The 24,864-nt window shown below is 50.1% G+C and overlaps 1 protein-coding gene across 5 annotated transcripts; it reads left to right on the top strand.

Moving 5' to 3' along the window:
• Positions 1-1,230: 1,230 nt before the first annotated feature.
• Positions 1,231-24,147, top strand: BCL6 (BCL6 transcription repressor). Of its 5 annotated transcripts, none has more exons than XM_032875618.1 (10): positions 1,231-1,332; positions 12,003-12,041; positions 12,877-13,048; positions 14,595-14,816; positions 16,436-17,407; positions 17,964-18,148; positions 19,503-19,670; positions 20,734-20,864; positions 20,993-21,130; positions 22,929-24,147. In XM_032875618.1, exons 3-10 carry the CDS (start codon positions 12,888-12,890, stop codon positions 23,070-23,072), a joined length of 2,121 nt encoding a protein of 706 aa, XP_032731509.1. In that variant the 5' UTR covers positions 1,231-1,332; positions 12,003-12,041; positions 12,877-12,887; the 3' UTR covers positions 23,073-24,147. The 5 variants fall into 5 exon arrangements, with proteins under 5 accessions (XP_032731509.1, XP_032731513.1, XP_032731511.1 ...); XM_032875620.1 differs by lacking the exon at positions 1,231-1,332 and adding an exon at positions 5,335-6,025; XM_032875621.1 differs by lacking the exon at positions 1,231-1,332 and adding an exon at positions 8,344-9,321.
• The last annotated feature ends 717 nt before the right edge of the window (positions 24,148-24,864 follow it).

The raw sequence follows: 24,864 nt of genomic DNA, 5'->3' as shown, positions 1-24,864 counted from the left end.
CCTTGAAACGAGCCGGGGGTGGAGGGGGGAGCGCGGGGGATCGAGACCTTAAGAAAAAGCAAAACACAAACATGTATTTGGTTCACCTAATTTTGTAGAACACACGCGTACACATACCCAAATACACACAACGTTTCTTCCAACAAGAAATTTCCTAACAGTCAACAATAACAGAAAGAGTAAACCCACCACTTGCTGTCCTGGAAAGAAACAAACCAAACCAAAACAAATCCTTTGAACATGTCCCTCAAGTGCAGGAGAGCCTCCTCTCAGTAAAAAAGTCCAAGGGAAAAAGAAAATTGCAACACCCCCCCCAAAAAAGTGGGGGCTGGGATTGTTACATGAGATCAAAAATTGAAGCAGCTCTCAACAGTCTCAATATTAAAATAACACATCTTCTTTAAAACGCTTGAGCGATTAGATAGGGGGAAAAAAAAAAAGCACACACACAAAAACAAAATCCAACCGACGCGGGATCCTAGTATTTACGTAACACCACAAACTTGCAAAAGGCAAAAATCAGAAGAAGGAAAAAAAATCCAAAAATCATCAAAATACAACCACCAAAAAAAAAAATCCCAAGCCACCACATCAACAAGGAAAAAAAAAAAAACAACAAAACAAAACCGAAAGACGTCCCAAATAAAATAAAGCAAATGAACCCACCGAAAACTGCTTGGCAAATATTTTTCTCGTGGTGCCTAATATTCTAGCTGGAAAGAGCTGTGGTGTTTATTGTTTTTTTCTCTTACTCGCCTCTAAAGCTACTATATATAACAGACTTTTTCCAACGGGTCGAACCTCTCTCTCCCTTTTGTGTATTTAGCTCGAGTAGCTGAGTTTATGGGTAAGAGAGGAGGAATTAGCCCCAGACCCCGGGAAAGCAAAGCGCACTCCCCCTCTTATGTCACCGAATAGCAAATTAGTTCTCAGAATTCCAGAGGCCGAGCTTTGCTACAGCGAAGACGCCGACGTCACAGAGGGGGCGCCCACGTGACGCTGGCGGAGCAGGCTGTACCATCATGCGGGGCCCCGGGAGGGAGGGACGCCGTCTGGCCCCTCGAGCCTCGAACCGGAACCTCCGAATCCGAGAAGCTCCGCAGCTGAGGGCCTCGAAATCTTCCCGGAACTTGAAAAATACTGTGGCTTTGAGGGCTTTCCATGGGCTAAGAGAGGCAAAAGTCCCGGAGAGCTGACACCGAGTCCTCCCCTGCCTCGTAGCAGTGGTAAAGTCCGCAGCTCAAATTCCGAGAATTGAGCTCTGTTGATTCTTAGAACTGGGGTTCTTAGAAGTGGTGATGCAAGAAGTTTCTAGGAAAGGCCGGACACCAGGTGATTATTGCTGTTGCTGCTGCCGCTGCTGCTGCTGCCGCCGCCGCCGCTGGTGCCGCTGGTGCCGCTGCCGCCGCCGCTGCTCATGATCATTATTTTACCTTTTAATTCTTTTTTTTTCCGCTCTTGCCAAATGCTTTGGCTCCAAGTTTCCTATGTGTATCTATTGATATAAATGTATATATTTATTTATTCTAGCTGTCAGGTGTTAAAATAAATGCCGAAGATTAGTCCCACGTCTCTCCCACTCTAGGATATAGATTTTTATATATTTATTATTTTATTCTTGTTGTCTTTGAGTGAATCGGCCGGTTTGGGGAGGCTTTTGCCACCCTCCCTTGTGTTGTTTTGGTTTTGGAAAAGGAGGTGGAGGAGAGGAAGGAGGGGAGTTAGGGGGCGGCCGGAGCCGAGAGGACGAGACAGTGTTTGGGGGGTGCTCCGGGCAAGTCTGGGGGCTGTCTGGCCCCAGACGACGGAGAGGACGCGCGCTCGCGCTCTCGCTCTTTCTGCTGCTGCTTGCGTACGGCTTGTGATCTCGCTGGATTCGGGCGGCTGTGTTTTTTTCCCTCTTTTCTCGCTTGCAAACTGCCTTCCTCGCTCCCTCGATCCTGCCTCCTCTTCCCTCCCTCCCTCCTCCTTTCCCTCGCCTTTCCTTCCTTCTCCTCTCCCGTCCTTCTTGGTGACTCCGGGAGGCGAGGAGGGAGGCTGCCCGCTCGCTCGCCCCGCTGGCTCCCTTCCACCGGCCTCGCTCCTCTAGATTCCCTGCCTCGGAGCCGAGATTTGGGAGGAAAAATGCAAGCGAACTCCTCGGGTTTTGTTTTTCTCTCCCCCCCCCCCCACCAAAATAAGCCCAGTTGAAGTATCGTTTCTACTATTTCCTTTTAGATCCGCGGTCTTCCTAACGAGATCCGAGTATTTTGGTGTCCCCTTTGGTGGACCCCTTTGGTGTCCCCTTACCCTGTGTTTTGGGGGAGGTTTAGCTTGCCTGGGGGCGGGGATGTTGAATACTTTGAAAATTATTCTTTCTTGGTTGCAGTCGAGGGAGTCGGGAACCCCCGCGCGCTCCCTCTCCTCATCCTGAGGGGAGAGGCTGGTGGCGGGACAGGGATTTGGGGGGTGGGTGGCAAAGGGGTGCGCGTTTGCACCTGCGGTGCGGTTTAGCGTGCGGGGACTCCGGGAACCTTCACAGGACGGCCCAGCCGAGCGGGAAGGTGGCGGGATTTCTGGCGGTCGCGGTGTTTGTGTTTTGGGCGCTGCGTGACTCGGTGTTAGCTCCCAATGGCTGTTCCCCCGCCTCTCCTAATTTTGTTTTATTTTTTCCCATGGTGCGAGCTTTGTAAAAAGACAACTGCAGACCGGAGAGTAGACGACGTCAGGCTTCAGGTTCCCGAGGTCCTTGCAAGGGGCGAGGGGAAAAACAAACAGCCCCAGCCTGCGTTCCTACGTGCAAGACCCGGGAGGAGAGAAGGGCACGCTGTGGCCCTGGATGAGGGACCCAGCAAGGGAGGAGGGGGCGCGGGCGAGAAAGGGAGATCTTTGTGAGTGATTTTGCAAAAACGTTTTGCGAGGTTGGTTGGATTTGCAACCTGTGGCTCTCCTCGAGGGAGTAAGAATGGGGGAAGGCGGCGGCGGCGGCGGCCCGGGGCGGGAGCGGGTGGGGAGTTGGATCCTCGGAAATGGGCTTCGCTCCTGGGCAGCGGGAGCTAGGGGCCACCCCGCTGCGAGAGGTAGTGACCGTGGTCAGTGTCTTGAGAACTGTGGATTGCATTGCCTTTATGATGCCGTGTTATTGGAACTCTGGCGAAAAACGGATCTAGTGTTACAATAGTGAGTTTCGAAGCTGCTCCACGGAAAACAAAAACACAACCCAATAGATTAAAAAAAAAAAAAAGGAGTGAAAAAGACCCCTTTAATGGGGTGCCCCTTTTTGCAGTGGTTAAGAGTTGGTGGTAGGGGCCCAGCAACTGAACCTGGAGAAGAACCCCAAATAGGGTACGGAAAGTCCAGAGCTGTTACTGGGTCCCTGTCCATCACAGAGAGAGAGAGCTGGTCATCTACCCACTCCCCCCACAGCAGCCACAGGAAACTGATTTAATCTTCTGTGGATTTTTTTTTTTTCCATTCAGTTTATAGTTTCCAGGAGGAAAATGTTGTGGCTCTTTACTTTTTTTTTTTTAAGAAAAGTATCAATAGATGCTTTTTTTTTTTTTTTAAAAAAAAAAAAAAAAAAGCCAAAAAACTGGGGCAGGACAGAGGGAACCAGGGAAAGGGCTGTTTAGAAATACAGTTTGTGGCTCTGAGCGATGCCACTGGCTTCCTCTACAGAGACTGCCAGTTTCCCTTTTTCTTTGCAAGGTGTGTGTGGTTTTAATAAATAACTTAAAAAAATAAGAGGGGGGCCGGCAAGATCTGTCAGGAGACAGGTATCTATTTTGCTCACTATTTACTACCAAGAGCCTTTGGCACTGGAACAGAACCTCGTAAATCTGCAGCCCAAGTTGAAGTTCATCTGGCCCTAGTCCACACGCTGTTCCTGGAGGTAGCAAACATGAGCTCAAAGGAATGAGGTGAAATCACATTCTTGCTTTAAAATATATACCTTCTTTTTGGTTAAGGAGAAAGAATATTGTCTCCGGGGCAGAAGGAAATGGAAAGAAGGGCGCCAGGAGATGGGCATTCCCTTGCTAAAATGACTCCAGTTGGGTCCTCAGGCTGAAATAGAAACCTGTAGATGGGAAATATTTCCTCCTCCCCCCACTTATAAATAGAAGTTTCCAATATCCTATTTGGAAGACTTTCCAATACTGCAGGCCCAAGCATTGGCTTATCTTAAGGGTCTGCTGATAGTGACAGTAAGGCCAGAAGCTGTTGGTAAACTGGGGAGCCTGAAGAGAAGGAAGCCAGAAGAGGGAATTCTCCAGTTGGCCTTTTCTTCTGCGCTCACTTGTGCAGGGTTTTACCCCATGCTTTCTTGAAAAGACTCTTCAGTTTATTCTGGGTTTGCTGGACAGGGATGGGACTCTAACTCTTAAGCTGTCGTTTCCTGAGCCTTAAAGAGTTCCAGTTATTGGTTGAGTAAATGGTAGCCAGGACTAGATGTCAAAATCCTTCCTTCCCTCTCTCCCCTGCCCGGTAGCCACACTCACAACCCACTTTATTGTGAAAAACTTGAAGAGATTTAGAGGACGTAGTGCGGCAGCGCCACCCCTTGGTGGGTGAAACTCTCTGTTTGCAAAAGTCAAATATTTGAAAAACATTGTGAAATGACCTTAGGAGGATTTTTTTTTTTTTTCTTTAGAAAGGAGAGATAAAGCCAACTTTAAAAAAAGGACTTTGTAGTTGATTTATCAAATGGGGTGGAAAAGTGTTGCTTTCCAGCTAGGATAGTGTCCTAAGAGGCAAAGAAGTTCCTGTGTGTGGGTATGTCTGTGTGTGTGTGTGTGTGTGTGTGTGTGTGTGTGTGCGCGCGCGCGCGCGCGCGCGCGCGCGGGCGCGGGGGAGGGCTGCCTAGTAGGCTTTAAGTAGGTGAGTTCTCCAGACGGAGGTAGCCTCCTTCCCCCTTGGACTTGACTTCTCAGAGCACCTGAATTCTGTTGCCAGTCTGACACTGAGATAAGGAAGAATGTCTTGGTGTAAAAACCAACCAGTGATTGGAAGTCCTGTAGTTTTGCCGGCGGTGATGGTCGCGTCTGTGGCGGCTGGGTTGGGGACGGAGGTTTGTGGATGGCGTGGGGCAATGGTAAGCTGGTCTGTAGCTGGGTTTGCAGCCTTCTGGGAGTCGAAGTACTGTGGCGCGTGCCGGCTTCCTGCACTGCGCAACAAGTGGGAATGCCACCGCAGTGATCCGAGCGAGGGTGCTGTGTTGTGGCGAAGCAGGCCCCTTTCTCTTCGCCCCGCTGGAAGCCAGGAATGGCTCTTTCCAGTCCTCCCCGCCTCCCAGTCTGTGACCAGCAGCCCCGCCAAAGGACCAAACTCACTCCCTCCCACTCCCCCCCCTCCGCCTTTACCGAGCGCTGTAAGCCTGGGTAGAACCCTGCCCTTGGCCTCCAGGACCCCTTTTCTCCATGGGGATCAGGAGTTTATTCCCGACTTTCTTTGCTGTTCGACCAGTGTTTGGCAAGAAGCTCGCCTAATACCTTCGAGTTCCGTTCTGCTTTTTGAAGACAAGCGCACTCTTTCCTTCCCTTCTAATACATTCAGCCTTTGGGACTGGAAAAACCTACGTATAATACGTGAACGCAGCTCCAGAAACCGCGTTGTGGTTGGTTGCTAGAGGAGTGAGCATCGGGAAGAACGGAATTACATCCAGTAAATTAAATGCGTTGCAGCGTTGCTTATAGAAGCAACCTCCTCCCGCTAACAGATTTAAAAAAAAAAAAAAAAAAAAAAGGGGGGGGGGGGCGCAGTCGGTTGTGGAAGGCTGTGGCTGCGCGGTGATTTTCGAACGGACCGAGTCTGCCACCTAGTGGTGGATCGTAGCCGAGTCCCCCGCCTAGGGCGGCGGACGGACCTTGTCACCTTCGGGTCTCCAAGTATCCCTACCAGGTGCTAGGACTGACAGAAGAGGGCAACATCCAATGAGGATGACATCTGACCTCCAAATTTTTGGAAAGATAGATGACAATTCGGAAGTCTTAAGATGTTTGCCCTGCCCACCGTCGCTCAGCGAGTGGAATCTGCCTCCAGTAAGAGAACCTTAATAAGATAACCCGTTTTGAACACGCTTTCTGTCGATGTGGCGTCTCCCTGGGTGAAGTGGGTAGTGGAGAGACGCATGGAGGCTCTAGAACATAAAACTCTAGGACAGTTGAGAAAACAAGCGGCCTCATGAGGGGTGCCTGTTGCTGGTGAGTTAGAACCCTAACAGGGACCAGAGTTTTACCTTCTGAATTCCAGGTCACTGACAAAGTCAAAGGCAAGTTTATCTCTGCACCTTTGAAGTATCTAAGAGAAAGGAGCAGCAGTAAGAGAGACCCATGACTTTAATGTCTCAGGTCAGCATAGCTGGAAACAGTACCCCAGATGTCTTGGAGGAGTTTTAGAAAGTACAGCACAAGATTTTCAGTGACAGATAAGGGAAGCCTACCGCAGTGCTTGGGGGTGGGGGTCCCAGATCTTGAGGAGTGTGCCTGTGTTAGTGGGTGATTAATTCCCAGTCCCTAGACTTGCAGAGATGCACCTCGCTGCACCCAAGGCTCGCCTTTGGATTCTGAATGACCTTCTTCCCCTTTCTTCCAGACTGCTTAGTGGCTTGGGCAGAGATTGTGTGTGTGTGTGTGTGTGTGTGTGTGTGTGTCGGGGATGGGGGGGGTTCATGTGGACAGGCAGGGTGTAGTCCTAATAGAATTTGGGCCACAATAGCTGCTTATCAAGCAAAGTTTTATTTTCTCGGAGTTCCAAAACTTAAGATGGCAAAGGCGCGTAGGGGTACCGGCGACCCCTAGCGACGGCCGCCGGCGCGCCCACTCGCGGGAGATGCCGTCTCCACCGCCCTGGTCTGAGGGAATCGAGTTCAGCCTCTCCCACCGCGGGAGCAGGCGGAGGCCGCGTCGGAGAAACGCGCCTCTGTTCGGGTTGGAAACGAATCTGGGGATGTGTTTGAAGAGCGGTCAAGTTTGACTCATCGCTTTCCAAGGACAGTTAGTGCCTTCCATCTTCATTAACGTGAATAAAGACCTTGGCTGACTTTTGTCCAGATCGGATTCTTAAAGGCATTGTTTGCTTGGGGACATCATGCGGCTCCCCTCCCTCGGCAGCCTTTTTGCAAAGGCTGAGCCCAGTCCAGCCTGGATGGCCGAGATATCTTTGCTCGGGGACGCGGTTTGCTGGCATTGTCTGCCGGCTCTTTCTGGAAGGCTGTCGCGAGCTGGGAGCATGGGGAGCGTCCCTTCAGCAGCTCCTCTTCAGATCTTGATGATAAAACACATCCCTCTATTTTATTGCATTTCCTAGAAGCTTGCAGGCTTGAAAGAGCGCTGTTGGCAGGAAACGTGATAGAAATAAAGTCAGGACATAATGTCCCCGGACACCTCGGTCACCCAAAGCGACTGCCGAGCCTACCGTGTTATCAAATTCGCTTTCATTTATTGTCGTCTCCTCCGCCCTCCCGCCCACCCTCCCCGTCAAGAGAGCGAAGAGTGTTTCACTCTTAAAGCAAAAACAGAGGCGCGGTTTAACCCCACCCCCTACCGCTGGACCACCGTGGCTAAACTCGAGCGGCTAGTTGATGAGCCGCCGCGCAGAAAGGGAGCGCTCCTGCAGGAGCCCTGACGCTGGTTTCACGAGGGCAGCTCCAGCCTTATCAAAATTCCTAGATCCTGCCCCTAAACAGTGCTTTGCGCTTCAAGATTCTCCTTCGGATTTCTCGGAGAGTTATTGGAGTTATTAGATTACCAATAATCCAGGGGCTGGCCGGGATTAGAGAAGGGGAGGGTGGGGGGGTGGTGCGAGAGGCATTCTCCAAATCTGGAGACTGTGTCTAAAGTAGGTCAATGGGAAGGAGAGGCGGAGCTACATGGAGGTTGTTGGTTTCAAGCCTTGATGGAGGGCTCTCTCTAGTGTTTAGCAGCGGTAAGACATGATTAGGTTTGAGCTCCCGGAACCACGGGAATCCTAATTTCCAATAAGCGCATGTACTTAATTTTCACTTCCCTTCCTAGATACTCACCCCATTCCATATTAAATTTCAACCTTCGCTTTCCCCTTAATTCCACCGGGCGAAGGGATGAGAGAGTCTCAAGGTAGGGCTTTATGAGGCGGAGGAGGCCCAGTCTTTACCAACCGCCCTGACCCCGCCTCCGCTGCTGATGGGATGCGCGGCGCAGTGTGACGCCACCCGCCAGTTTTAGGACTGGACTGCGGCCTTACGTCCTGCGTCTTTCCAAACCCCAGCCCCGAAAAAGTCCTCTCGGAGCCCACTAATAGGACCAATTAGGAGAGGGGGCCCAGGGGTTCTAATTCTGAGGAAGGCCCAGAGAAAGCGAGCCAACCGTGGAACGCTCTCGTGCGCGCGCTGGGGTCAGCGCCCTGGCCTCTGCGGAATCCTAACCGCGTCTCTACGGTTTCGGAGAAATCGGATTCCGAAATCCCGAAATCTGGCCAGGTTCGGCCTTGCAGCTCCTATTCTAAAGACTTGGGCGGAAACCGAGCCTAGCAGGGTTCCCCTATTTGCCAACGTAGGCGGAAGGGGCTTTCTGTTTGGTTTTCCTACAAGAAGTCTGGCGCGCACTGGTTGGAGACCCTCAGTCCTAGGGACTCCCGTCTTTTTGACCTTGATGCCTGGCGTAACCATCCTCTTAAAGGGGGCGGAGGCAAGCAAAAAGCAAAAATAAATAAATGACGCACTGGGCAAACAAAGGCCAGAATTGGGCAATTTGAAGTTATAAAGTCTCAGATTGGACCCGAATTCCTGGGTTCTAGACTGACTCTGCTACTAACTTGTGCGACTTTCCCCATTTATAAAACTTTTGGGGGAAGGGCTGGACCGGGTGAACTCAGAGTCCTGGACCCGGCGCGGGCGAGGGATTTAGAGGAAAGTGCGCCTATTCCCCGCGAGCCTCCCGGGGCGGCCCCCCCTCCCCGGGTGAATCCCCGGCGGCCCTGGCGGCGAAGGCGGCGATCCTGGCGGCCGTCGGGGGCCGGCAGCTTCCTGGAAAGTTACTTCTCGTTGGAGCCAGCGATAGGCAGAGAGTGTTCTGTGAAATCCGTTGAGCTGAGATCGACTACATTCCGGGAATGAGAGGGCTGTGCCATTCCCCTCACTACCCCCTGCCTTGACAGCGTAACAGGAAAAAAAAAAAAAAAAAAAAAAGAGAGAGAGCACACACAATGTTAGCTACCGAAGTGCACGAAACGTTTTATTTGAATGTAACCAAATTAAGGGCTGACACGATCTCACCACGGGGCCTCCGACGCGCCTGCGGGGGCTTCGCGGCAGATGGGCAGCGGTGCCCGCAGAACGCCCGGGGGTGGGCGGTCCCTGGCGGGCAGGTACGGTAAGGTCGGGGTGGGCAATGTAGCCGGGGCTTGCGGCGGAGCGCAAGATTCGGGTTTGTGTTCCTGTGTGCGCGCGCGAGGAAACGGCTGCTTAGTGGCCGCCGAGTGGAGAAGCCGGGGACGGGGTTGAAAGAATGGATGGAGCCTTTGGTATTGGCTCACTCTCGCTCTCGCTCTCGCTCTTAACCTCGCCTCTTGTCCTTCTCTCACCTCCTCTCTTGTCTCTCCGTCTTCCTCTTCTGCTGTCTTCTCTTCTCTTCTGCCCTTTTTCCTTTCTTTCTTTTTTTTTTTTTAAAGGAAAGGGTCCCTCTTTTTTTCTTCTCCAACTCCTTTAAAAAGATCTGCCTTTTCAAGGTGCCAAATTGCAAGTCCAGAGAGTTTGAAAAGGCAGAAGAGAGAAAGTGTGTGGGTGGAAAGACAAAGTTTAGGTCTGGCTTGGTGGTTACTGCGGCTGGGGCGGGACTGGGGTCCAGAGAGTTCGGTCCGGGCCCTTGCAGTTCAGTTTTCTCTTGGACAGCCCTGCTCTCTTAGCAGTTGTTTTGTGTTACGAGTATTGCATGTAGCATCGGTGGGATGGCTGGAGCTAGGCAACAGAGTTTGTCCAGGACTTTGCTGGAGATTAGCTTTCAGTATTGGGCGAGGCTTGTCCCCTGGAGCCTCAGTGACCTTTTCAGTTAATCAGGGCTGTTACAAGGATCCCATATAGTAACAGATGGGAAAGGGCCAGGTGGCCGGTAAGAAACAAAGCGGCTGCTAGGTGCTTCCACACTTGGAGAATCCGTAGGGAGACATGGCTTCCCACATCCACCATAACACAGGCTCACTAGCTGGGGGGCATCCTAAGCTAGAGCTGGTGGAAGAAAGAGTGGATTTAATAAGGATGTGGGCCTCAGTGGGTGTGCATTTGTTTTTGACCAAGCTGGGCAGAGGCAGAGGATGGAAATGGCCCAACCCCAGGACCAGGCTGACAAGTAGACCCCTGGGAATGGCAAATGTTTTGTTTGTTTATTTCAATCTGCATATGGAATGAGTCATTGCCACTTGCCAAGGTGAAATTGCAAATCTGGGCTTCCAGTGATTCCAAAAGTCTGTGACTGGGAATTCACAAGCAAGCTGGTGGTTGAAGCTGGCTAAAGGACAGCCTTAGGTGTTTCAGAAGTGTTCAGGGACGTCTTTCATGGGGGAGGAGGAGACGGTTTATAAATGAAACTCAAATGTGTCTTTAGCATTCTTTTTCAACGGCGACAATCACTGAACTTTGGTTAGGACCGATCTAGTGTATCTCTCTTTGCCCATCTTGAGTTAGGATGGGAGAGGAGGAAATAGGTTCTTTCATCTCTTCCTGTCCTCTCCCTTCCCCCATTTCCTTCCCTCATCCTCACTCACTCACATGCACACACTAAACTTGAAGCCGATGGGATTGAGTGACTGGCACTTGGGACCACAGAGAAATGTCAGAATGTTTGGTTACAGACTCAAGGAAACCTCTCATTTTAGAGTGCTCATTTGGTAAGATTCAGCAGACTGGAATGGGGGCAAAGTGTTTGTGTGGGGGAAGGAACTTAAAAATGAGATTCACCCACATTAGGGTACTGTCTTTCATGTTCTACAGCACGTAGGCTGATTTGGAAAAGGGACAGGAATTTGAGCCAGAACACCTTGGGCCAGGCCAGTAACCATCTATGTGGCCCAACATGACCTCCCTGGCCTCAGGCCCCTTTACCCGGAAAATAGCTCTAAACGGCTATGCTTAGGGGGGAAAAAAGGCATGGGGGGAGTGGAAGAAGATTCAGATATTGTTTTGTTTTGTAACCCACATATGATCATAAGTGAGAGTCTTACACCTGTGCTTTAAAATCATTTTGCTTTAGAGAAACCAATTTGGAACAGGTACATATGTCATGAGTGCTACTGGGCCAGTTCTTAGCTAAAGCACGCAGCTAACTCTTTGACCAGCAGGGGGAGCACAAGCTTGGAAGACCTATACCTGGTCTTCCACCCTAGAGGGAAAGAAGAGGAAACTTTGAAAAAGACAAAGATACTCAAGGAAAGCATAGTCACGCCATCTCTGGGTGTATTCTGCAGATCCTGTATTTAGTCTTAAAAGATCAGACAGTCAGGAATTACTGCCTGACTTTTTGTCCTACCCAAGCCACTTAAATCGCTGAGCTTCCGTTTCATCACCAGTGAAATAGGGATAAGTGTACTGACTCCAGTAGACCTTGAGAAATCATTTTTAAACTCTAAAGATAATATTTTAGCAGGTTTTGGAGATTGTTCAGAGTTCTTGGGCCCCCGAAGGATCATTCCCATTACTACTGAAAGAACCACTTTTCTTATATTTTTCTGTCTCATGAACACAAGTGACCTTTGGATGGCATACACCTTCTACTTTGACAAAGGAACTCTATGTGTATATGTACATATAATTAATGTATGCAGTTGTGTTTCCAGTGCTCAGGGCAAAAATATGATTATCGCATAGCTTCGGGTGCCTGTTGTTTCCGTAAGAGTAGAGCTGGAAAAATGTTTGCTAGCTTGTGGTAAAACCGCTCCAGCTGGCAGGCTGCAGCTATCAAAGTAAAACTGAGTACGTGTGTCCTAAAATAAGACCATAGTGGACAATCTAACATTCATGGAATCAATTTCTGTTTGCTTTTTTCCCTTCCCTGCAGATTTTAAGCAAAATTTTGGACTGTGAATCAAGGCGTTGGGTAAGTAAATCTAATTATATGCTTTAAACTTTTGTGGACAAACTTTCTTTTCACTTTGCCGATACATATGTTGCCGTGAACTTGGCCACTTTTCGTTAGTGGAGATAAAGAATAGCCGATTCCCTCTCCCTCACCCATTTACCCCTGTGTAAGACTATCTTAACTGTGGTACGATCATTCCTTCCCTCACTCATTTTGGAGTTCAGAGCCAATGTAGTCACCTACTATGCACCAGCAGTGTGCTAGGAGCTTGGAGTACATTCAGACAATTCGAGAGCCTAAAGGAGGAAGAACAGATGGTGACTGGGATAATGAAATGAGATCCTGACGAGAATAACTATGATTTTTGAGAACCTACTAGGGACCAGGCACAGATCTCTAAATTTTACAACCACATAGGTAGTACTTCTCCCAATTAGGGAAACCAACGCCCAGAAACAGTGAACAGTCTGCCCCAAGTCACGCAGCTAGCAAAAGATAAAGCTGGCGGGCTAACCTTTAAATTGTGGTTTCTCTCCCTGTCACACACTCACTGCTTCTCCGTGCTTGGCAGAGTATTTGGTATGTAGGAAAAGCACTCTACAGATATTCATTCACTACTGCTGTCCCCAAAAGGGCTTTCTAGTCCAACTTGTTAGAGAAAGATTTTTTTTCCCATCTTACAGATGTGAACAGTAATGCGCAGAGATGGGCCCACAAATTGGTCCAAGACCAAGCACAAGCACCTCAGCGTGCTGCCCACGTGTTAGCAGGTTGCGCCGTCTGTCTTCACCCCCCTGGTAAGCAGGAATCGGGTTCTGGAGAACTCATGAGATTTTGACCCCTTTCTTTCCAGGTGAAGACAAAATGGCCTCCCCGGCTGACAGCTGTATCCAGTTCACCCGCCACGCCAGTGACGTTCTCCTCAACCTTAATCGCCTCCGGAGCCGTGACATCTTGACTGATGTTGTCATCGTGGTGAGCCGTGAGCAGTTCAGAGCCCATAAGACAGTCCTCATGGCCTGCAGGTGAGGGGTGGGGGAGGGGAAAGATGGACGTATAAGAGGGCAGCGATGGTGTGGGCAGGCAGCCAGGCAGGTCGTGCGGGCCTTTTGCTGTGTTTGGGATTACGTCTCTTTTGTCTCCAGACTGCCAGCGTGTGGCCTGGCGGAGTAGGCTCCCAGGAAGCGAATGAATGAACACACGGTAGAGAAGAAAGAGTTTCTGTTCTGTGGGCAGAGAGGGAGCAGAAATGGTATACTGTCTCAAGAAAGGATGTGTTTGGGACAGACACAGAGAATAACTTCAGTCAACCAGTGAAGAAAGGAGACGTGGAAGGGGGTTTTACAGTATTTGAAGCAAGGGAATTTGAAGTCTTTTGCCCTTTGATTCTGTAACGCATGTATTTTATCCCGTGGCTCTCTTTCCACGGGTGTTTCAGGCTATGTGTGTGTGAGAGAGTTAGGGAGAAAGAGCCAGCCGATTCTTCCTATTGGTCGAGTATTTCGAGTTTTTGGAGCTGGTTCATATTACCTCATCTCCCTGGATCTCTGCAGTAGCCTTCTGTGTTACGGAGGCATAATTACTTCCCTTTTACAGACAGTAAAACAAAGGTACAGATAGGTGAGCTGATGTAAAGTCAGGGATCGCTTTTGCCAGGAGAGAGCTTACCCAACATCTCCAGCAAACACCTGTGTTTTAACAGTGGCAAGAACAGAGGTTTATGGAGATGTAAAAGTAATAGAAGATGCTAACCTAGTGCTTCCTCTGGGCCAGGCATGCATGACTCTGTCGGGTGGACGCTATTGTTCCTGCTTTGCAGGGAAAGAAGCCAGGGTTCAGAGAGGTTAAGTATCTCACCTAAGGTTGCACAGCTCCTTACTGGTTAAAGCCTGGCTCACTTCTGGCAACCCATTCAGAACAAGCAGAATTGAGATGCCAGCCTGAATCCTGACTTGTAATTGAGCCCTCTTTCCTCTACCAGACAACAAGGTCCCTGGAGGTACAGCCTGAGGATTAACTTTTGTCTCCTAGGAATATTGACCTTGAGAAAGTCTCCAGACTTGTAGAAAATCAGTAGACTGTAGACATAGGCACCATTTTATTTATTTGTCGTCGATACCCAAGTTGTTTCTAAAAACAGACAATAGCATTTTAAAAATAAGGATCGTATGTTGGAATAGGAAGAGAAATGCTTATCTCAAAGTTATAGACTAAAAATGGTTACTGCAAATGAGTGCACATTTCACTCTGGTAATCCATGCAGTTAAGACGATAAGGAAAATAGCTTCTGTGACTTTGAGTACATCATTTGCCTTCTGATCTGGGTTCCCCCATGTGTAGAGGGGAAGAATGGTAATGTCTGCCTGGCAAGGTTGTGAGGAACACAGGATAATGTATGTAAAGTGCTTAATGACTCTTTGGCGTTTAGTAAGCCGTCTGTAAGTGGCAGTTATTATTAATTGCCGTGGAAATTCTGGAGCGAGGCCCAGGGGAGAGGAGACAAGCCTTGACACTGACTGTAATTGACCGCCAGTCCCGTCCGTTCTTGTGACATGTGTGTTTGTGTTACAGTGGCCTGTTTTATAGCATCTTCACGGACCAGCTCAAATGTAACCTGAGTGTGATCAACCTGGATCCCGAGATCAACCCTGAGGGGTTCTGCATCCTCTTGGACTTCATGTACACGTCCCGCCTCAACCTGCGGGAGGGTAACATCATGGCCGTGATGGCCACGGCCATGTACCTGCAGATGGAGCATGTTGTGGACACTTGCCGGAAGTTTATCAAGGCCAGGTGAGGTGCTGCTGAGGGCAGAGCCCTTAGAAGTGGAAGGCACCAGAAATCCTTGGTAATGCATGCATATCCTCTACAATACGCCACAGCCTATGGTTCTGCTAGCTTTTGCACACTTCTGCCTTCTTAATTCTTGCACTGTTATCCAGATATGCCCTATGCATTCAATCCCCTCTTGCTTTCTTCCATTCCTTGGATGGGCCCTTTCCTCCCACCCATCCTGCCAGGCCAAGCTTGGAAGCCGGCTCCTCTGGGGAGGTTTTTACGATTGCCAGTCTTCCTCCCTTAGCTCTTCTTCTGTATCCCTGAGCCGCCTGCCTGTCCGTTAGAGCTTCCTCCCATTTTAACTATTTGCATGTGTGTTTCAGTTCTTTCGACTTCTATTCTAATGATTTACATATGCGCCTTAGTTCCCCTTCCAGACTGTTCGCTGCTTTCCTCATCTTTCGTGTTGCCCTGCTCCTCCGAGAGAGGACATTTATGGACTTAAATTGAGTTCACTGCGTCTGACCCCCTCTTTGAGGGCTGGTCAGACGTGCCCATCCTTTAAGGCAGCATGGGGTGGGGGAGGGGGACCTGAGAGCCCAAAAAGCAAAACGCTTTGCTAAGTGGAGCAGAAACTCGGGGCTTGACTTTTTTAGCATGTTTGATTCAGCTGCTCTAGGATGATTGCCTCCCTTCTGAAACAGAAGGGTTTCCAGCCTCTGTTTGATCACCTCCAGGAGCCAGGAACCTAATGTTCCCAGAGCCTTGCTGTCTACCTCAGACTGTTAGAAAGCTCCTCTTTATGGCGAGTCGAAATCTGGCTCCCTTAACCTTCGCTCATTGGTTCTAGCTCTGTTAACTGTGATCATGTTGAGCTGACCTACTTTTTGCCCGCATAATGTCCCTTCAAGTCTGTGTAGCGAGAGCTCGTAGTCTCCTGTGGGTGATAATGGTAGCAAGGTCATCATCGCGGTCATTTTCGAGTACTTTCTCTGGGTCAGGCCTGGTGCTTAGAGCAGTTAAGTAACTTGCTCCAGGTCCCATCGCCACTAAGTGGCGCAGCTGGGATTGGAAAGCAGGTCTGGCTGCTGCCTGTCCTCCAAAGAAAACTGCCCCCGGGCCTCTAGGCAGCTTGCAGGGTGAGTCCTTTCTCCCACTGGGCACCGGTTCGTCGGTGACCCTCTGAACATGCATTGTGTAACTTCTTCCTTCCCTGAGCCTCCATTTCCATGGGTGTAAAATGGAGACAGTAATGCCTTTCTTCCCTTGCAGGATTTTGCATGGATGAAATAAGGTCTCTGAAAGCTTTACATTGTGTAATATCTGAAGAATGACAGATTCACGCACATATACACAGAATGTGGCTTAAACATGGGGTCATAGGTCTAAGCGGGCACACATTGTGTGGCTGACTCGCTGCTCTTGTCTGGGCCCAGTCTCCCGCGCTGTGTCCCAGCTTGTTAGATTTCTAGCATAAAAGCCTTGTGACTGCAAGAATTTCTCTTCCCAAGCCACAGCCCTCATGTCTGGCTGACCAAGCACAAATGTGGCTGCGTGCGCCAGTCTCTCGGAAGGTCCTCCGTTCTCCGGTTCTCACTTGGAGGCCCCTGTCTCCTCTCTGTTTTCTCCCGCAGTGAAGCAGAGATGGTGCCTGCGCTCAAGCCTCCCCGTGAAGAGTTTCTGAACAGCCGGATGCTGATGCCCCAAGACATCATGGCTTATCGGGGCCGGGAGGTGGTGGAGAGTAACCTGCCGCTGAGGAACGCCCCTGGGTGCGAAAGCAGAGCCTTTGCCCCCAGCCTGTACAGCGGCCTGTCCACCCCGCCGGCCTCTTATCCCGTCTACAGTCACCTCCCTGTCAGCAGCTTCCTCTTCTCTGATGAAGAGCTGCGGGATGCCCGGATGCCGGTGGCCAATCCCTTCCCTAAGGAGCGGGCCCACCCCTGCGATAGTGTCAGGCCCATCCCCGGTGACTACAGCCGGCCAGCCATGGAGATCTCTCCCGGTGTGTGCCACAGCAGCATCTACTCACCCAAGGAGGCGGCCCCAGAGGAGACACGCAGTGACATGCACTACGGTGTGGCCGAAGGCCCCAAGCCTGCCGCCCCCTCGGCCCGGAGTGCCCCATACTTCCCCTGTGACAAGGCTGGCAAGGAGGAAGAGAGGCCCTCCTCAGAGGATGAGATCGCCCTGCATTTCGAGCCCCCCAGTGCACCCCTGAACCGCAAGGGTCTGGTCAGTCCACAGAGCCCCCAGAAGTCCGACTGCCAGCCCAACTCGCCCACGGAGTCCTGCAGTAGCAAGAACGCCTGCATCCTCCAGACCTCTGGCTCGCCTCCAGCCAAGAGCCCCACTGACCCCAAAGCCTGCAACTGGAAGAAATACAAGTTCATCGTGCTCAACAGCCTCAACCAGAATGCCAAACCGGAGGGGCCTGAGCAGGCCGAGCTGGGCCGCCTCTCCCCTCGAGCCTATACCGCCCCGCCGGCCTGCCAGCCGCCGATGGAGCCCGAGAGCCTTGACCTCCAGTCCCCAACCAAGCTCAGCGCCGGCGGGGAGGACTCCACCATCCCACAGGCCAGCCGGCTCAATAACATCGTCAACAGGTGCTTTCAGAGGCAGTCTGGGCCTGGGGTCAGGGGCTCCCATGGGGGCCACTTCTTCCGACGGATGCAGGGGCCATGTTCTGTTCTTGTCTGAATACTGGGTACAGTAGAGGTGTGGAGTAAGCACCCATTGATGGAATTGGCCTCAGTAAGGAAGCATAGTAAGCTTTGGTGTATTTTGTCGTAGCAAGAGAGAGAACGCCCAGCTGTGGTAGAAGAGCGTTCCAGGAACCCCAAGAGCAGCTTCTTTGGTCTCAGGGTGGCAGGGTGAGCTCGTACTCACTTTGGACTGAGTGGACCAACAGACCGCAGTACCGGGGGGAAGACATTGACCTAGGTTGGGGTTTTGGTCTGGTTCGACCCCACCAGTGATCTCAGGGCATATGCTGTTTGGAAGTGGGCTTAAGGATAACTTTGTGGCCCCAGATCCAGAGGGAGGCAGCCCAGCTCTGGCCTCTGGGTTCACCTGAGCCCAGGAAGGCGGGGGCAGCCTCCAGGCCAGGCCGAGCGCTTTACCCTCTCCAGCTGCTGAAGCTCTCTTTCCTCCTGCCCACAGGTCCCTGACAGGCTCCCCCCGAAGCAGCAGCGAGAGCCACTCCCCCCTCTACTTGCACCCCCCCAAGTGCACGTCCTGCGGCTCTCAGTCCCCCCAGCATGCAGAGATGTGCCTCCATACCGCCGGCCCCACGTTTCCCGAGGAGATGGGAGAGACCCAGTCTGAGTACTCGGATTCCAGCTGTGGTGAGTCCCTTCCCAGAGATAAGCAAGGCCCCTGCCTCTGCTCCCTGGGGTTTGCATTTCCATTTCACTTATGCTGTTGTCCCTGATTGGGAGAAGTCCCCGACCAGAAGGTCACTGGCACATAGAATCACCAGCCTGTCACCCCACTCTTGACCTCTTGAACCAGGCTGACCTGAACAAGGAAAGAGGTATTGGAGTTAATCTGGGGTAATAGAGAAAGACCAAACAGCCTTTTCAGTGGCATTCCAGCCAAGGTGGTCTGTGGGTCTGGCTCTCACTCCCAGAGCTTTCTCAGTTGCCAGGACCTAGCTGCTCGGACTGACCCGTGTTGGCTCCCCCTGCCTTCTGGAAGGACAAGCAGCCAGGCTTACTTGTTCCTGCATCTCCCTTAGGTCCGAGAGAGTTTCTAACATGGAGTAGGTGCTCAGCTAATGGTAGCTGAATTAGGTTAGCTGGACTGAATTATTAAATTGAAGTTTTGGACACTCTGTGATTGGCATCCCCAGTTTTTATTATATAAAAAAGGCAATCTTTTCCCCCTGGCTGCAGTAGGATAGCCTAGTCATTCCTAATCAGGGGTGAGCCACCATGACTTGTCATTTTCAAAACGTTCTCATAGAAGGGAAAAATCAGTTACTTACACTGTGAGATTTGGCACAGGGTTGTAGACATGTAGTTGGAGAGCAGGGACTGTCCCCGTCTGTCCCCCTGGCTATTTGCCTTTTCTCTGCATCCAGTTCCTTCCCTCTGGCCATTTCTACTTCCGTTCTTGTTGGCTCTCCCAGTCTCATAGAAGTGTTTGGGGGACGTGGAATGCAGAGAGGCACAGGGTGACCCTGTTCACTTCCTCCTTTAATGGCCTCCACGTACTGTAGGATTTTCTGCCTCACATTCCTAGAACGCTTTGTGTCCTACAATATGCTCCTCTGGGTGTGCAAACCAGGGTTGACTGTCCTGACTTGAAGACAGAGTTGGAGATAGGCTTATCGAGGCTCAGGATCTTGCTTGAGGGCTCCTGTGTATGGATGTAAATAAAACAGTGAACCAAGAAGAAAAGTCCATTCTCAGGGCTCTCTCTAGACGAAGGAGCCCTGCTGAGCTTCCCTGAAGGCCGTATGGGTAGCTGTTGGTCTGAGTTTCCCCTCTGCACCTCAGTATTCAACTCTGTCTCCTTTCTCCTCCATGATGGAGACTCTAAATGCTCAGAAAGATAAAATGCCTACGGACCCCGAATGTCAGGTGGGTGGAGCTTGGGGGTTCCATGTGGTGCTGAAGGCAGCTGCAGAGGGGAGTGGCCTTGGAGCCCTACCTCCCTTCCACATTCTAACGGTGGCATCCCCCCCACCTCCAACAGAGAACGGGGCCTTCTTTTGCAATGAGTGTGACTGCCGCTTCTCTGAGGAGGCCTCACTCAAGAGACACACACTGCAGACCCACAGTGACAAACCCTACAAGTGTGACCGCTGCCAGGCCTCCTTCCGCTACAAGGGCAACCTCGCCAGCCACAAGACCGTCCATACGGGTATGGCCCTACCGCGCCCCACCACAGCTGGCCAGGGTTCCTGCGGGTGGGATGGGGGAGGACCCTAGAGAAATCAGCGTGGAGCCTTGATCCCCGGTGGGCTGAGGCAGGGAGCAGGCCCTGCTCGGATCCGGATGTGGGCCTAACCCTGTTGTGTTTAGCTTGGCAACCCAACCACTCCCTCTACTCTTTGTCTTTTCTCGGAGACGCTCTTTCCTGCTTCTCTGCCATTGCTGGGGCAGAAGTGTTAATCCCAGCACACATGTGAAACAGCAAAGACCAGGAGGGTGAAGCAGATTGGGTTTTTGTAACCCCAGAAAAAAATTAAAAGCCTCTTGATTTCCTCTCAGGGCTCGCTCCTTATCAACTCACGTTCCTTTACCAGGTAGCTTCTAATGACCCAATTTTTGGCCAAAGTTGACTCTCTCTTGGTATTTTAAATGTGTCCATTATCCCAGAAACTTTCCACGAAGGCAGGCTCAGGCCTTCTGTTGGCTTCCCCAGCCTGAGCATCTACTCTGACTCAGGCCCAACCTTCTTGCAAATGAAATCCAGCTGTTGTTGCCACAAAGTGGAAAAGCATGTGTTTTTCTAAAAGAGAAACTAGAGCATCCTGATTGTATCTTCCTGGTGAATGGCTTGATTACTGAATCAGTCTAATCCAAGGGAAGAGCTAGAAGAGCCTTACTATGTCATCTAAATTCACCCCTCAAATTCCAAAAAGGAAACTGAGGTCCAGAGGAGAGTGACTTATCCAAGTCTGCAGTTAGATCATCCTAATGACATAGCTATTTCAAAGGCCTCCTGGAACCTCCCTCCCTGCTTCCCTGTCCCACCCCCAGTGTTGTGTCCCCTCTGCCCCAGCCTGCAGCCTGTGGTGGTATGTGTGTGTTTGGTGAGGGCAGGGAACTGGCAGGCCCCTGCATCCTCTATCAGACATCTTCCGAAGGAAAGAAAGCTGACATGGCCCAGGAAGGGCAGGTGGCTTTGAGATCCAGGGACCCGGGACTGTGGAGACCTCCAACAAATATGGCTTTCTTTGTTCCCTTTCTTTTGGGAATAGGTGAGAAACCCTATCGTTGTAACATTTGTGGAGCCCAGTTCAACCGGCCAGCCAACCTGAAAACCCATACTCGAATTCACTCTGGAGAGAAGCCCTACAAATGCGAAACATGTGGAGCCAGATTTGTACAAGTGAGCAGGGCCACGGGGAAGAGACACCTCGGCCTCCGTGTGCTGATGAGGGACTCCAGGGGGCGGTGGGGGAAGGGGGCCCACAGCCCACCCCAACAGAACCTCTCATGCTTCGCTTTTCCATTCAGGTGGCCCACCTCCGTGCCCACGTGCTCATCCACACTGGAGAGAAGCCCTATCCCTGTGAAATCTGTGGCACCCGTTTCCGGCACCTTCAGACTCTGAAGAGCCACCTGCGAATCCATACAGGAGAGAAACCTTACCATGTATGTGAGCCTCTTGTGGCTGTCAGCTGGCCTGGACGGGGTGGGGTGATGGGGGAGAGGCGGGCAGCAGAACTGTTTGCTCCAATCTCAAGCACACAGTGGGGGATGACCCCTGAACTAATGGTCAAAAGACCTGGTTGAGGACTGGTTGTCAGACACGCTGCTGGACATTGGCTGTGTCTCAGTTTGCTCATCTGTAAAATAGGGGTATTGGGCCAGGTGATCTGGGCCCTAGGAAAGAGGTCTGGACTATAGATACATCGATTCTGGAGTCATCCATTCATTCCACACTAAGTGGCTTCTTACAGTATGCTGCTGTGCTGGGTGAGATGTCTCCTTAAGAGGACCTAAGGTGTTTGGGAAGGGGCAGCCATGAGAGTGGGAGGAGACTCAGAAAAGTGTGGTGATATAACAAAAAAAAAAAAAAAAAAAAGACAGGGAAAAGACCATTATAAGAAGGAGCAGGTGACCAGCTACGTGACAGGGTACCATGAGTGGGCCATTGGAATCCTAGTGTTCAGGAGGAGGGTTTCAGCCAGATGTGGCTTGCAGGCTAATTTTTGAACATTTCATAAGCTAAGAATGGTTTTAATATTTTTAAGTGGCTATAAGATGGAGAAATAACATTTTGTGACATGTGCAAATTACATAAAATTTAATTTTCAGTGTCCATAAGCAAGGTTTTATTGGGACACAGCCATGCTCATTTGCTTACATATTATCCCTGGGGACTTTCCTACCACAAGGGCAGAGTGGTCATTGTGATATATTCACTGTCCGGCTCTTTCCCAGTTAAAATAGTTTGCCGACCTCTGCTACAGAGGGGAGAGATACTGGTGGGCAGCTGGGATATCTGCTTCTTATTCTGACTCCGACAAGGACCTTTTTAGGGCCATAGGCAAGCTGTGACCCTCTCTCAGGGGACCGCAGTTTTCTTTATAAAAGGATGAGGATGCCTTAGATGAATGAACAGTGTTCAGACTGTGCTTTTTCAGTCAACCCCACCGCCTCTTTTACCTTTTGAGTTTCTGTTGAACTTGAAAAGAGAGTCCTGTGGTTTATAAGCATGGAAACCACTATGATCGATGATATTGACTTGGGTGGGTGTGTGGCCTCACTGTAGGTAGTGATGGACACAAGAATGAATGAATGAATGGTTAACCTGTGTCACAGATGGGAACCTGCAAATGGAGGTATTTTTATCCACTTATTTAACAGTCCCTGAGTGAATGTTTTCTCTCTTGCCTTTTGTTCTTGGGCAAATTAAATCTCTCTCTTTTTTAAATTTTTTTGATTTTTAACTTTTTAAATTTTAAAAAAATTTTCGTGATATCATTATTTCCTCAGCTATAAATGAGCCTGATAATAGTACCTTCTCCGTGGAGTTGATGTGTTCAGATAAAAAATTCACTCAAGTGTCAGGATAGTCCTGGCACACAGTAAGACTACAATGAATATTTGCTGGAACTTTAGATGCACCACTGTCCAGTAAAGAGTGACCTTCAGAGCGTGTCAACTTAGTCCTTTACTGAAGGGGAAGCCAGAACCCATGGAGCAAAATGGGGCACTTGGCTAGGGAAAAGCAGGAGCAACAGTTCCCCGCTTTAGAAAAGAGGGAAGGGGCATTTGCACAACACTTCCTTATCACTTAGCTGGAGCCAGAATTCTCAACCTGGCCTCCCAGAGGGATGAGCTGCCCAGATCTCTCTGAGGAAGAATCTCCTTCTCTGGGTCTTCAGGCAATGACACATCCCTGGGGTTGGTGACAGCTAACGGTTTGCCTCTGGTTTTCCTTTAGTGTGAGAAGTGCAACCTGCATTTCCGTCACAAAAGCCAGCTGCGTCTTCACTTGCGCCAAAAGCACGGCGCCATCACCAACACCAAGGTGCAGTACCGCGTGTCTGCCACCGACCTGCCCCCGGAGCTCCCCAAAGCCTGCTGAAGCATGGAGTGTTGATGCTTTCCATTAGAGTCCCTTCTCAGAATCTACCCAAAGGATACTGTAACACTTTACGACTTTCATCCCATGACGTAGTGCCTCTTTCATCCACTAGTGCAAATCATAGCTGGGGTGGGGGTGGGGGGAGGGGCGTGGGGTTGGGGGGCCAAGGCAGCTTCCCTTCCCCTACTGCCATAAAACATTAAGAAAATAATATTGCTTCTTCTCCTATGTGTAAGGCAAACCATGTCAGCAAAAAGCAAAACCATTTTATATATCAAAGTGGGGGAGTAGGCAAAAGTTTTGACTTGACTTGGTCTGCAAAATGAGGAATGTATATGTTTTGCGGGGACAGATGTTTCTTTTGTATGTAAATGTGCATTCTTTTAAAAGAAGAGACTTCGGTATGTTATCAAAGAGAGGGCTTTAATTTTTTTAACCAAAGGTGAAGGAATATATGGCAGAGCTGTAAATATATAAATATATATATATATAAAATAAATATATATAAACCTAAAAAAGATATATTAAAAATATAAAACTGCGTTAAAGGCTCGATTTTGTATCTGCAGGCAGACACGGATCTGAGAATCTTTATTGAGAAAGAGCACTTAAGAGAATATTTTAAGTATTGCATCTGTATAAGTAAGAAAATATTTTGTCTAAAATGCCTCAGTGTATTTGTATTTTTTTGCAAGTGAAGGTTTACAATTTACAAAGTGTGTATTAAAAAAAAACACAAAAAGAACAAAAAAAAAAAAAAGCTGCCGAAGGAAAAATGTGTAGTTTTGTTCTAGTTTTCGGTTTGTATATACCTGTACAACGTGTCCTACGGTGCCTTTTTTCATGGAAGTTTTCAGCGATGGACGAGCGCGCCATCCCTTCTGAAGTGTAGGCAGACACAGGGACTTGAAATTGTCGCTCACTAAGCTCTCCTTGGGAATGTTTGTCTCATCACATTCTGCGTCATGCTTGTGTTAGAACTACTCCGGAGACAGGGTTTGGCTGTGTCTAAACTGCATTACCGCGTTGTAAAATATAGCTGTACAAATACAAGAATAAAATGTTGAAAAGTCAAGTGGGCTCGTTCCAGAGGTCTTTCCTTGTGTGGGGATCAGGACTTGAATGGGTCTGGTTTCCTCTGCTCTGAACCTAGCGGGACCGGCTCGTGGAGAGCAGTGGCTGCTGGCTGCTGGGGTCTCGGGCAGGCTGAGACTGGGGCTGGCTCCTGGAAGCTGGGCAGGGACCCACTGTTGGCTCCCAGACCAGGACAGGCTGCAGGCTCCAGACTCTGGTCAGGAGGAGCTCCGGCGGGGGATATGGGATGGACCATCTCTCACCTCTCTTTCTGGCTGGTTCTTGCTTCTGTCTTTCGCTCAAAGCTCTAGGCTAAACTTTTGTGACTTCCCTTTTAGCTCTTCTGACATGAAAGGTATAGGCCTCCTTTCCTTCTCTGTGTCTTGGAGAATTTGCCCGTTCTGTGAAAGTGCCTCTTGCCTCCCGGCTTCATAAACAATTTCTCTCTGCTAGGGTTCAGGGGACAATATGAACAGGTCTGGCCCTGTCATACATTTCTCATCCTTGGTGCCTTTGGAGCATCTCCGGTACCTGCTGTGTGATTGATGACTGACAGGTACGTATAGACTCGCATCCAGCCAAGCAAACCTCCATCCCTGGAGAAGTGCTCTTGGTCCAGAGAACTCTGGGGGAAAGCAGCCCTTTCCTCCTCTGTGACTTGGGACAACCATTTCCCCTTTGTGTCCCTTTCCCAACCTGTGCATGAGAGGATTAGATT

This window comes from Lontra canadensis, unplaced genomic scaffold, assembly GCF_010015895.1.
Source record: "Lontra canadensis isolate GAN:19392208 unplaced genomic scaffold, GSC_riverotter_1.0 scaffold56, whole genome shotgun sequence".
NCBI classification, from domain to species: Eukaryota; Metazoa; Chordata; class Mammalia; order Carnivora; family Mustelidae; genus Lontra; species Lontra canadensis.
The sequence above is the reverse complement of the archived record's forward strand: the minus strand, read 5'-3'. Positions and strand labels throughout refer to the sequence as shown.

Coding starts and splice junctions, on each gene's coding strand:
- BCL6 (XM_032875618.1), top strand. CDS start 12,888: ATGGCCTCCCCGGCTGACAGCTGTATCCAGTTCACCCGCCACGCCAGT. Junction 14,817..16,435: donor CGGAAGTTTATCAAGGCCAG/GTGAGGTGCTGC, acceptor TTTCTCCCGCAG/TGAAGCAGAGATGGTGCCTG. Junction 19,671..20,733: donor CCACAAGACCGTCCATACGG/GTATGGCCCTAC, acceptor TTTTGGGAATAG/GTGAGAAACCCTATCGTTGT.